Source organism: Neovison vison, chromosome X, assembly GCF_020171115.1.
Source record: "Neovison vison isolate M4711 chromosome X, ASM_NN_V1, whole genome shotgun sequence".
Lineage (NCBI taxonomy): Eukaryota > Metazoa > Chordata > Mammalia > Carnivora > Mustelidae > Neogale > Neogale vison.
This window is the reverse complement of record NC_058105.1, coordinates 30,372,035-30,385,072: the sequence shown is the minus strand read 5'-3', so window position 1 is coordinate 30,385,072 and position 13,038 is coordinate 30,372,035. Positions and strand designations below refer to the sequence as shown.

At 48.1% G+C, this 13,038-nt stretch overlaps 1 protein-coding gene across 1 annotated transcript; it reads left to right on the top strand.

The window, feature by feature from the left end:
* Positions 1–8,659: 8,659 nt before the first annotated feature.
* On the top strand, positions 8,660–10,805 carry LOC122897472 (cancer/testis antigen 47A-like). Its single transcript, XM_044235741.1, has 3 exons — positions 8,660–8,845; positions 9,374–9,950; positions 10,702–10,805. The coding sequence occupies exons 1-3, from the start codon at positions 8,660–8,662 to the stop codon at positions 10,803–10,805; spliced, it is 867 nt and encodes a 288-aa protein (XP_044091676.1).
* The last annotated feature ends 2,233 nt before the right edge of the window (positions 10,806–13,038 follow it).

Sequence of the window (13,038 nt, the reverse complement as noted above, 5' to 3'; positions counted from 1 at the left end):
CAGCTCAGGTCATGGTCCCCAGGGTCCTGGGATCGAGCCCCATGTCAGTCTCCCTGCTCAGGGAGCCTGCTTCTCCCTCTCTCTCTGCTGCTCCCCCTGCTTGTGTTCTCTCACTCTTGATTTCTCTGTCAAATAAATAAAATAAAATAGAAATTCCGTAAAAAAGAGGGCGAAAAAGTGGGTCTAGAGATCTGATACAATCCTATTAAAATCCTAATCACATTTTTCATAGAAATACAACAAACAATCCTAAAATTCACATGAAACTACAAAAGAACCAAAGTAATCCTGAGAAAGAACAAAGCTCTGGGCATCGCACATTTGCATCTCAAACTATATTATGAAATGACAGCAAAACAAGATGGTAGTGGCCTAAACCAGATACACAGTCCAGTGGAACAGAATCCAGAGCCCAGAAAAAAATCCACCCGTATATAGTCACATCATATTTGTGACAAAGGAGCCAAGAAGACTCAGAGAAGGATAGTTTATTCAATAAAAGTTAAGAAAACTAGATATTCACACACAAAAGAAGGAAATTAAATCCCGTCCTTGACATTGGTCTTGGCACCAAAAGCACAAACAACAAAGGCAAACGTCAGCAAGTGGGACTACCTCAAACCTTTTAGTGCTATCATGCTTTTGCACAGCAGAAGGAGCCATTGGAAAAATGCAAAGGCAACCCCACGAAATGGGAGAACATATTTGAATATTCAAATATTCAATAATATTTGATAAGGGGTTAATATTCAAAATACATAGGGAACTCATACAACACAATAGCGAAAACAGATCAAAACAAACAAACAAAAAAACCTCTAATAGTCTAATTTAAAAATGGGCAGAGGACCTAACCAGACATTTTTCCAGGGGAGGCATCCGAATGGGCAACGGGTACATGAAAAGATGCTCAACACCACTCCCTCATCATCAGGGACATGCAAATCACAACCGCAAGGAGATACCTCCTCACACCTTGAGAACGGCTGTCACCAAGAGATCAGAGATGACAAGTCCTGGGGCGGTGGTGGAGGAAAGGGAGGCCTCGTGCCCTGCTGGTGGGAATGCCAGCTGGCGCAGCCATTCTGGAAAACAGTATGGAGTCTCCTCAGAAAGTTAAAAATAGAACTACCCTGTGATTCCAGCCATCCTACTTCTGGGTGTATATTTGGAGTAAGTAAAATCACTGTCTCAAAGAGATAATGTCATCGCATGGTCATGGCAGCACGAGTCACAATAACCAAGATATGAAAATCACCTAAGTGTCTGTCGATGGATGAATGCATAAAGAAAATGTGGACTATACAATGGAATATTATTTAGCCATTAAAAAAAAACCAAGGAAATGCTGTCATTTGTGACAACATGAATGGGCCTTGAGGACATTATGCTAAGTGAAGTAAGTCAGACATATAGCTCTCCTATATGTGGACTCTAAAAAGGCCAAACTCGGGCGCCTGGGTGGCTCAGTGTGTTATGCCTCTGCCTTCGGCTCAGGTCATGATCTCAGGGTCCTGGGATCGAGCCCCGGATTGGGCTCTCTGCTCAGCAGGGAGCCTGCTTCCCCCTCTCTCTTTGCCTGCCTACATGTGATTCTTTCTCTGTCATATAAATAAATAAATAAAAACTTTAAAAATTTTTTTTAAAAATTAAAAGGCCAAACTCATAGGAACAGAGTTGAATGGTGGTCAGCAGGGGCAGGGGCAGGGGCTGAGGCTGTGATGGGGGAAATGGGGAGATATTGATCAAAGAGCTCTAACTTTCTAAGAAGAATAAGTCCTGCGGTTGCAATGGACTGTCTTATATACTTGAAAGGTGCTGAGAGTAGATCTTGAACCTTCTCAGTGGGAAAAGTGGTCATGATGTGACGTGTTGAAAGTGTTAACTAATCCCGTTAGTTAACCTAAGCGAATGTAACCATTTCCGAATACATACCAGTATCCAACCATCCCATTTTAGACCCTGAATTTGCCCGGTGCTCTCTTTCAATTGTATCTCAATGAAGTTGAGGGGAAAGAGGTCAAGAGGAGGCCCAGAGGTGAGAAAATGGTGGCTGAGCTTTGTGGGGGTGGGTGAGGAGAGGTGAGGGAAGCTCTAGGTCTGTGACCTTTTCCTGTGAACCTGGAAGGAAAGGGAGACCCCAAGACTATAGCTTTCCTGAAGGCACTGGCTAGCCACGCCCCCCCCATGGGATCTGAGTTCAGAGTCGCCTAACAAACACGCAAACAGAAAACAACAGCAGCAAACCCCCCCAAACCACAAAACCGGATTTGTCTTCCCTGTGACAAAGCCCAGTCGCTATCCCAAAACACAGTCATACCGCTCCACCCAGTGGCAATCTCTCGACAGGGCAGGCAGCCGGAGCCGGAGCCTCGTTCTCTCCTCGGACTTTCTTTTTTTTTTTTTTCCAATTTATTTATTTTCAGAAAAACATTATTCATTATTTTTTCACCACACCCAGTGCTCCATGTAAGCCGTGCCCTCTATAATACCCACCACCTGGTACCCCAACCTCCCACCCCCCCGCCACTTCAAACCCCTCAGACTGTTTTTCAGAGTCCATAGTCTCTCATGGTTCACCTCCCCTTCCAATTTTCTCTCATCACATGCCGCCCCTCGGTGGGTGATTCTGTATCTGGTGCTGGAGATACGGTATTCTGCGCAACAAACGCCATCCCTGTTCTCACGGAGCTTACAGTGGGAAGGACAGAGAGCAAGTCTGTACTTTCAGGTGCTGACGGGCCTTACGAAGGTGCCTGAGGTCAGAGCAGGCCTCCTGGAGGAGGTGACATTGGAGCTGAGACTTGGAAGAAGGAGCAGTCAGCTATGGGAAGAGTTGACCCAGGCCCTCTGCCCGCCCCTACAGTGCCTTTGTTCTCAAAGGAAAAGGAACTGCCCTCTGAACACACAGAATATAAATAAATAAATATTATATATTTTATATAAATATATATCATATATTATATCTAATATATCAATTATATCAATAACATACTAATTATATATTAATATATAATATATTATTACTATATCATATAATATATTATTAATATATTGATATTTAATTAATGAATGATTTAATGTATTGTTAATATAAATATATTAATATAGCATACATTTATTATATACTAATATATTAATTACACTTTTATATATTAATTATATATTAAATGGATGATATATAAGAAAATGTATTTATATATTCTATAATATATAATATAATTAATGAATAGATTTTATGTATTATATATATTTTATATATATAACTTTTAAAAATCACACTGGTTGTCATGCAGAGGATCTACTGAAAGGAACAAGACCCCTCACTAACAATCCTAATTCTACCTGCACCCTGAATTCCCCTTTGCCATGTAACCAAATAGAGTCCCGGGGTCCCAGGGGTGAGGGCACCGTGGCCCGTGGTTATGACGAAAGGCAGCGGATGGAGTCTAAGACGGGTAAGGAGGCAAAGGCAGAAAATGGTAGGCGATGAAGAGGGAAAACTGGTAGGGAAAATGGGTTGCAGAAGTATCTGACGGGACCGACAAACTGTAGTGCTGGCGGAGAAACTGTTTCACGGCCGTTTCTGGTGATTGGGGAAAAAAAGGCGAGGGTAGGGTCCTACGGTGGAGAAGAGGAGGCAATGTAAGGTTGTCGAAAAGGCTAAAGGAGGTCAAGGAGGTGAAAGCCCAGGGTGAGGATCGGGCAGTCCGTGTGGCTGTTAAGATCACCCGGAAGGCTGAGTGAGCCTCAGTTCGGGGAGGACAGCCGAGCTTAGGCCGGCCCACGAGCTAGGGGGGCCTGGGAGGGAAGAGGGGTCTTTGGCCATGCCCCCTCAACCAGGACCAGGAAGGATGGAGAGCTGACGATCTGCCCCACTCCCAGGGCCTGGGCTCCAGTCCCAGGCCTGTGTGGCGACCCTCTTGGGACGGCAGAGGCAAGGTCCCCCGTCTCCCCTGGCTTCCGTCAGCAGCAAGGGCCACTGGGCTCCAGGCCTTTTACCTGAGGGCTGCAGGTTCCTGCGGCGGGTTGGGGGGCAGCACCCTCACATGTCTGCACCCCTGGGAAAGGCTCAGGAAGTTGACTGAAGCCCTAGGCCCTGTCCCAAGGACCCCCGGGGCCACATACTTGTCATGAAGAGAGCCTCAGTGTCAGAGCTGGGAGGAGACTCTCCCTCAGTTTTGCTTCAGGTCCTTTCCCAAAGGCTCAGCTTTTTCCTTCCTCTGTCGTTCGCTGCTGCTAATTAGGTCTCCCTCCCAAAGACTTGGCGGCCAACTCCAGCCGCCAGGCGAATCCGCTTGCTGCAGCAGTGAGAGGACAATCTCTTGCAGGGTCCTCTTCACTCCTGTGGTTTCATGGCCGTCGTTTGTCATTGATGGCAGCTCACTCTGTGGCATCCCTAGGGCCCTGGCCCTCCTCCCCGAGCAAAGAGGAGGCTGCAGGTGCCCACGTTCTTTACCAGAGACTTCATGAGCGACAGCCTTCATCATCCCGTGTTTCAACCCCGCTGATCAAGGAAGGAGGCGACTGGAGAGGATATGATGGAGTAGATACAGAATCTTGGCGAATCTGTCACAACGCTGACACTGCGTGCAGCTGGGAAAGCTCGGCTTCCAGAGGTCTTAGCCCTCTCCCCGCCTACCCCAGAGGGGCACAGGAGTGATGATGGGGGAGACTCTAGGATGGGGACCACGGACAGTTCTTCCATCTTTGGGTTGCACGTGTCAAACAAGGACAGGTACGTGACAGTTCCGATGGGACACGGCACTGGAACATCGGAAGGTACCCTATAAATTTGGTAGATGTGTAGATGTGTGATTTCATGAATACAGCTGAGGAGTTTAGGCAGGAGGTGAAGTGGATGGGAGGCAGCATGCTGGGCGGGAGGGGAAGGGAATGGTGGCACAAAGAGGCATATGTGTTTATAAAGGAAGCAGAAGACTTTCTTAGTAATAATTATTATTAGTAATAATTAATTATTATTAGTAGTAATTATGGCCTCAATCTGCTTTCCAGGCCTATCTGCCACTCTGCCCATGCTGGAGCCATTTAATTCCCTGGACTGGTACATATATTTTCAGACACACACACACACACATACACACACCCCACACACACACGCATACCTCTTGTACTATTCTTGCTGTTCCCTGCACCTGCGGTGGCCTCCCTCCTTCTACTTCCCTTGCCATCCTTCATTGCTAGGTAAACTAATGATCCTTCAGAATCCGGGTGAAATGCCTCCTCCTGGGCAACTTCTCAGGCACCAGTCCACTCCCTTCACCCCCGCCACTAATCATTCTCTCTCCCGTGCTCCCATAGTGCTCTGTGTTCATCCCTGTTTTAGCACTTGCCACCTGTGTCATCGGTGTCCAAGTGTCTGTTCTGCCCCTCTAGACCAGGAACTAAGGCAAGCCACAAAGCTTAGGCGTCTGTGAATGGGGGACTCACTAGTGAATGAGCATACAGTGGGTGCTCAATACATGCCTGGTGAATGACTGAATGACTGGAGTCTGCAGTTTATGTCCTGAAGCTTCCTGAGCCATCAGATATTATTAATATGGCTAAGTTGTTCTTTATTTGAGGAGTCAATGCTGAGTTGTTGGTGGTTGAGGGTTTTATTTGTTTTTTGTTGCTGTTGTTGTTGTTGTTGTTTTTACACTGTGTTTCTGGGATTTTGTGGCGGGCAGAGTGCACTGGACAGGATTGTTTTTAACAATTCCATAAACTATTGTGAGACTTCTCATTTCTGATCATAAGAGGCAGAGAAATTTTCTGATGAATTGGATGCAGTGAAGTACGGTGCTCACTCATGAATAAAGTGCTTACCCGATAGCTAAACTTATTGACAATAAACTGACAAAAAGAAAAGGCAGAAATCACTATATAAAGGCCAGCCCACACCTTGTACTTTTCTACCAATAGCAGACATTTATTACTAAGTATTTTGACAGTGGTTTGAGTTCCTTCAATGTCTTCGGTTTAACTGTTGCATGTCCACTGCACGCTGAGTGACATAGAGAACGGACTCTGATGCTGTGAAGCCATGTAACAGTTTATTGTTAAATAGGGGTCAGGGGTAAGGGACTTGGAGGTCACTTGGACTCAGAACGGAAGCCCACTTTTCATTGTATGGACTGAAGCACTGTGTTAGCACCAAAGCCTGTACTTGCACTACAGCCCCTTTTGTGTGACTTAGTCACTAGTGACTCAGCTCTGAGATAGCTACTCACGGTAATCTCCAATCATTTCATAGCCATCGTTTTCCAGTGGCAGCTTCCTAATGAACTCATCTTTGGGATGCCCAGGGGCAGGGCTATGGGCTTTTCTTAAGAGATTTGAGGGGTGTAGCCAGCCAGAGAGCATGATTTACTTTGGGAGAGCTTTGAGTCTCAAAACCTGCCTGACACTGTCCTGACAGGACTTGCACACTGACAAATCTTGTCAAAAATGTCATACTTGCCAATCCCAGGAAATTGGCAATAATGGGACTGAGCAGAGCCAGACTGAGAGGTGGGCGGCTGCTGAGTTTAAAGTGACTTGGGGCGCCTGGGTGACTCAGTGGGTTAAAGCCTCTGCCTTCGGCTCAGGTCATGATCCCAGGGTCCTGGGATTGAGCCCTGCATCAGGCTCCCTGCTCAACGGCAAGCCTGCTTCCCCGCCCCCCCGCCTGCCTCTCTGCCTACTTGTGATTTCTGTCTGTCAAATAAATAAATAAAATCTTTTAAAAATTAAAAAAAAATAAAGTATCTATGAACAGTCCACTGGGAACTGCTCTGGGGAGAATATTTTTGAAGAAATTGAAAAAACACGTAGGATAAACTGAAATGGAACCTGCTATGATGTGTTACAAGTGATGGAGCACAAAAAAGGTTGGTGAACAAATATTCAAAAGCTTGTGAAAATATAAGGTCTTTAACTCTAATGGTTATTCACGATATTATTTATTATTTTATTTTATTTATTATTGATGATGATTATTATTATTGATTATTGATATTATTTATTTATTATTGATGATTTGATGATGCTTGAATGCCTCGTGTGTTACTAAATCGATGGGGAACTTCATTCACTCTCCTGTATTTAACCATTGCAGTTCGGAGAACCTCTAAGTGGAAGCTGGATATCCTGACTTGCATTATCACACAGCAATTCGATGGCTTCACAGTGGTAAAAGGATGTGTGTGTGTGTGTGTGTGTGTGTGATTTTTTTTTTTTTTTAGTTCCAGGTGGAGATTGAATCATTTTTGATTGAGAAAATTCTCCTGCAACTGTTATAATTGAACAGGGAATGTTTTTGGAAATTAGCTTTTGTTGTGGATTTGGTAATATTTCTTAATGAATTCAACTTAAAACTCCAAGGCAAACAGTGGTTATGTACAAAACTTACACGGACAAAGTCATTTCAATGACAACTAACATTGCTTGAATCAAAGTACGTCAGGCTTCTTTTTGTACTTGCCATGCTGTCAAAAGTTAAAGTAGGCGAGATCTCTATTCTCACACAAATTTGCAGTGGATAAGTATCCAAGCTCAGACTGTAGTTCCAGCAGCGTTTTTTGGACTGCTATGCAAGTAGAAAGGACATTTTCATATTTCAAACCCACTTAATTGTGCAGTTGAAGACTTCCACGTAAATTTCAAGCAGGAGTGATTAATCTGTAATGTAATGACATGCTAAAGGCAAATATAAAAAAAAACCTCTAATAGAATTTTGTAAATGCCTTCCAAGAGATGAATAGGCTAAATGAAAATCATATGTTTATGAACTGATATCGGTATTTGCTAGTATCTCTGTGAAAAGACATTTCCAAAGGTGAACTATGGAAAACCTCCTTAGAGATCAAATGGACATTTGTAATCAATTTTGATGACAGAGAACACTGTGAACCCCAATTAAAATGTTATTCTCCCCAAAGAATTCCATTCTTCCCATTAATAGGACTTTACTATAAAAAAAACTATGCAATTATTATTGTGTTTTTAGTTTCAACAATCAAATATTTGTGGAAATTTGTTTTCTCTCTTTTTGTGTAAGTAACTACATAATGGTCTTATCTTTACCTCTGAGCTTCCCCAAACCCAAATGTTCACTTTCTGTCCCCAACCTAGGTGGTCAATGTATTGGATCACTCTACTTTTTCAGACACTGGTTCAGTTAAAGGGACAGGAGTCGTGTGGACCTAAAAGTCACGGAGACCCCTAAGGCCTCGAAGCACACGGAGGTAACCACGAGCAACCCTAGAACCTAAAGGCCTCGGCCACTCATTGGAGGCTGCGCATGTCAATCCTCGCTTCTCGACAAATGAGCCTGGGTGTCCGGCAGCGGGGCCGAGGCCCACTGTTGACGCTTCTGGCCCCGCCCCCCGTCCCTGGTCTAGGGGCCCCTTTGGAACCCTGTCCACTGTTACCGGAGGGGAGGCCTGGGTGGGCCGCTGGCGACATCCGCCCCCTTCCGTCCCCGTTGCGGGCCTCCTCAGGCACTGCCGCAGACTGTCGTCCCCTCCGTGGCTGGCTCCTCGGCCTCCCCGTCCACCTCACGTCGGGCCCGCTGCCCACCGCCTCCCGACAGCGGTGGCCCCCTCGGCGGCCACCATCTTTGCGGTTGGCTTTGCCTCAGCCCGGTCGCCGCCCCACTGAGGTACTACTTGCTGCCATGTCCTCCTCCGGGGATCCCGGCCAGGCCCCTAGCCAGGATAGCCCCGTGAGCGCTGTGGGGGCATGGTCCCTGGAGGCCGGAGGCGGCAACGGGGTGGCCCCCGGGGTCGGGTTTCCCCAGATTGAGGTGGCTGGAGTGGCGGGGCCCGAGGGGGCCCTCGAGTCCGGGCCCCCCGGGATGGAGGTGGCCCTTGAAGCCGGACCCTCCGGGATGGAGATGGCCCTCGAGTCCGGGTTGCCCGAGATGGAGGTGGCCGTCGAGTGTGGGCCCCCCGGGATGGAGGTGGCCGTCGAGTCCGGGCCCCCCGGGATGGAGGTGGCCCTCGAGTCCGGGCCCCCCGGGATGGAGGTGGCCCTCGAGTCCGGGCCCCCCGGGATGGAGGTGGCCGTCGAGTCCGGGCCCCCCGGGATGGAGGTGGCCGTCGAGTCCGGGCCCCCCGGGATGGAGGTGGCCCTCGAGTCCGGGCCCCCCGGGATGGAGGTGGCCGTCGAGTCCGTGCCCCCCGGGATGGAAGTGGCCATCGAGTCCGGGCCCCCCGGGATGGAGGTGGCCCTCGAGTCAGGGTCTCCCGGGATGGAGGTGGCCCTCGAGTCCAGGCCCCCCGAGATGGAGGTGACCCTCGAGTCAGGGTTGCCCGAGATGGAGGTGGCCCTCGAGTCCGGGCCCCCCGGGATGGAGGTGGCCCTCGAGTCCGGGCCCCCCGGGATGGAGGTGGCCCTCGAGTCAGGGTCCCCCGGGATGGAGGTGGCCCTCGAGTCCGGGGCCCCTGAGATGGAGGTGGCCCTCCACTCTGGACTGCCCCCGATGGAGGTGTCCGAAGTGGAGGGGCCCGTGGGAGGCCTCGAGGAGGCTGCCTTGGGTCTGGGTCTGGCCCGCGGCCCGGCGGGCATGAGCGTGGAGGCCGAGGAGGACGACTCGGATTTCGGGCCTGCGGAGGAGGACGGGGAGGAGCAGCAGGAGGAGGGTCTGGACATCCTTGTGGACGCCCACCAGTTCCCAATGGTTGGCTTCCGCTTCATGTTCCTGGACCTGGTGCACTCGCTCCTGCACCGGATCTACCACAACAACCACATCCTCGTGCGGCCCCGCCGTGGCCGCGTGATGGTCCGGCCTCGGGCCCGGCCGCCCGACAGCCCCCGTTGGCACCCCGCAGCCCCCGCAGGCCCACCAGTGTGGGCAGCTCCGGCCGCGGCCCGCGAGTCCGAGGCCTCGTCCGAGGAGGAGGCCGCCTGGGAGACCGCGGAGGAGCCTGACGAGGAGTCTGAGGAGGGCCCGGAGACCGCCAAGGGTGAGGAGGGACCCGGGTGCCCGAGGGGCGGGGGCGGCGGGCGGCCCTGCGGTGGCCGGGACGCGGAAGCCGGGGTTCCCCCAAACGCAAGGCCGAGGGCCAGAGCGGGAGCACCATTCCCTGGGGACCTACAGCTTTTGAGAAGGAAGCGTGCGGCCCTCTGGCAGCCTCCGCTAAGACAGCTGAGGGCCCCGGGGCAGCGGGCAAGCCGCAGGCCACTGTCTATCCCGGGGGGAGGGGGGGCGTGGGCGGGGCGTGGGCGGGGCCTGAAGGAAAAGAGCCAGCCAATGGCACACCTGGTTTCTGCGCGTGGCTTTGAGAATGTCCAGAGTCTCAAAGTTCATCCCCCATCATTACGCACTGACGCGCGCGTGGGCCTGGTACAAGTGAAATATTCAGGGGTTGAGTGAATGCGCTTCCCCATAGAATGTGTCCTTGAGGTAAAACGTTTTTGCGAGAAATTTCTGACAAAACCTTAGAGAAGGCCACAGACCCTGATGATTCTGATCCCTTCTTCTCCGAAGGGCCAGAAATAGTCAGCTGCACAGGGTGACTGGGAAGAATGTCACCCTGAAAGTGAGGGATCGAGGGGCAGAACTATCAACCCGGAGGAGGCTTCCCACCTCCACTTTTCAGAGTTTCTTCTACGCTCCTGCTTCGGGGAGAGGACTGGGTGTCACTAGTCCTTATGCATCGGGATGGTTTTCCCTGGGAATGTCTGCTCCAACGTCTGTCTTATTCTTTACCAAAGGAACAACTAAATATCAGTATGAGAAGCCTGCCAAAGGGGACAACGAGTCTGAAAGGGAGGAAGAAAAAGACAAATTTAACAAAAAGCAAGAAGGAGCCGACTAAAGAAGATCTGCCCCAGCAGAGAACAGGCCCGGAAGATCAGGTATCGCAATAGCTTTGCACATCACCCCACCTTGCCTGGCATTTGCCTGCTACTGACAGTCCTTTCCCCACCCCCCAGGTCTCCCAATAAATTAAGAAGTTCGTTTAGAATTAGTTTAAAAATTCAGTTTTACCAGCTTAGACCATTAACAGAAAACTCATGTAATAGCAAATACAGTATAAAACAAAAACAAAAACAAAAAACAAAACAAAGAAAAAGAAAATACAGTATATTCTGAAATATATTTCATGGTTGCTCATTCGTTCTTGTGAGGTCTTTTGTCCTCTACCTGAAAGACTACTAACAAGTGGTAAGCGTCTCAGTAACCGAGAAAAATATTTCTTTAGAGAATGGTTAGCAGAAGCAGTAAGGAAATTGGCTGGCTGGGCACTAGTCAGACATTCATAGGAGAGACAGTGCCTTTGCAAAAGTGATTACATACAAATAGCAAAAAGTCAAGAATTCCAAGTAGGACCACACAATGATTAATACCTAAATATTCAGGTGTGTATGTTTGTATTTTATGTGACAGTCCAAAGACACTTAGTCATCGTATGGCTATTACTTATTACTGAATTGGCAATTAGGTCTTGAAGAGTATCTTATCTTTGAATATTTGGAAATGATGTACACTTCTTTGCATTTTCACAGCTGTGTATTTCATAATCACAGCCTCATTCTTGTATGGTAGATAGAGAAACTGAGGGTCTGGGAGAGTAAGGGAGTATCATTTGTGGAATGAGCAGAGGCTTTTAAGGTGAAGAGATTTCCACTAATTCCAGAATGGTCTCTAGGGGTGGGGGTGGGGGGGCAGGGAGGGATTTATGGTGTCAGGCCAGAGGGAGGCAAGGTTGGTATGATCCCAGAATTGAAGCCATGGGTTGCACGAGCGCCCTCTACACAAGGGCACAGGTTACAAGAGGAAAGTGTGTTGTCTTCTCCTTGCTGAGATGCAGCACACAGATGGAGCCCACGGACACAGGGCTCTGTTCATAGGTCTAGAAGGTCACTGGTGCTGGTTAATGCTGCCTCACGGTTCCTTTTCTCTCATTTCATCCTGCAGTTGGCATAAAAGAAAGAAGATGATGAAAGAAGAAAGAACCTGTTGTTTGTTATTTTTAGGTTTTTCATTTTTTAGAAGCCCATGGGAATTTTATTAACACTGATGTCATTCCAAACTGCATCATCCAAAAACTGATATCCAATGAAATGTGACTCTTTGCTTATGTTTGACAGACATATCTGATAGCATTTGTTCAAGTTAAAAATAAGTTTGTTTTAAATGAATGCACTGGAGTGTAGGCAGATTTTGCTTAGATAAATTATCTTGACTCAGATCTCTCTTTTTCCTCTTTGTTTTGGCCCACTGTATCTTCACTGAAAGGTATCACTCTCCACCATTTGGTGAGCCTGTTTTAAATTAACTCCTTACAGCCCCAAATATAAGAAAATGTCAAGTTTAAAACATTTGTTGTAAGGAGAGAGATGTAGGTCAAGTCTTTAGAGTTACACTGTCCACAACATTAGTAACTAGCCGTATGTGGTGACCGAAATATGGCTAGTCTAACTTGATATGTGCTGTTAAGTATAAAAATGTTAAATTAACTCACTGTTAATTTCATATGGATTACATGTAGAAACGATAATATATTGAGTTAAAATGTACTATTAAAATTAATTTTCCCATTTCCTTTCACTTTTTAAAATATGTTTTATTTATTTATTGGGAGGGGGAGGCAAGGAGCAGAAGGAGAGGGACAAACAGACTCCGTGTTAAGTGCAGAGTCTGACATGGTGCTTGTCCCATAACCCTGAGATCACGACCTGAGCCGAAATCAAGAGTCCCATGCTTAACCACCTGAGCCACCCAGGCGCCCCTACCCTCTTCTTACTTTTTAATGTGGCTACAAGAAGACTTAAAATTACACATGTGACTTGCGTTATATGTCTATTAGACAGTGCTGCTCTAGAGTATGGTTTTGTTTTGTTTTGAAGACTTTATCTACTTATTTGAGAGAGAGGAAAAGCCTGACCGGGGTTGGGGGGTAAAGGGTGGGGGAGACTCCCCGCTGAGCAAGGAGCCAATGCAGGCTCAATCCCAGAACCCTGGGATCATGACCTGATCCAAAGGCAGACGCTTAACTTACTGAGCCCCCCAGGTGCCCTAGAGCCTGGTTTTGAAGGAAACTTCCC

Coding starts and splice junctions, on each gene's coding strand:
- LOC122897472 (XM_044235741.1), top strand. CDS start 8,660: ATGTCCTCCTCCGGGGATCCCGGCCAGGCCCCTAGCCAGGATAGCCCC. Junction 8,846..9,373: donor CCGGGCCCCCCGGGATGGAG/GTGGCCCTTGAA, acceptor CCCGGGATGGAG/GTGGCCCTCGAGTCAGGGTC. Junction 9,951..10,701: donor GGGCCCGGAGACCGCCAAGG/GTGAGGAGGGAC, acceptor TCTTTACCAAAG/GAACAACTAAATATCAGTAT.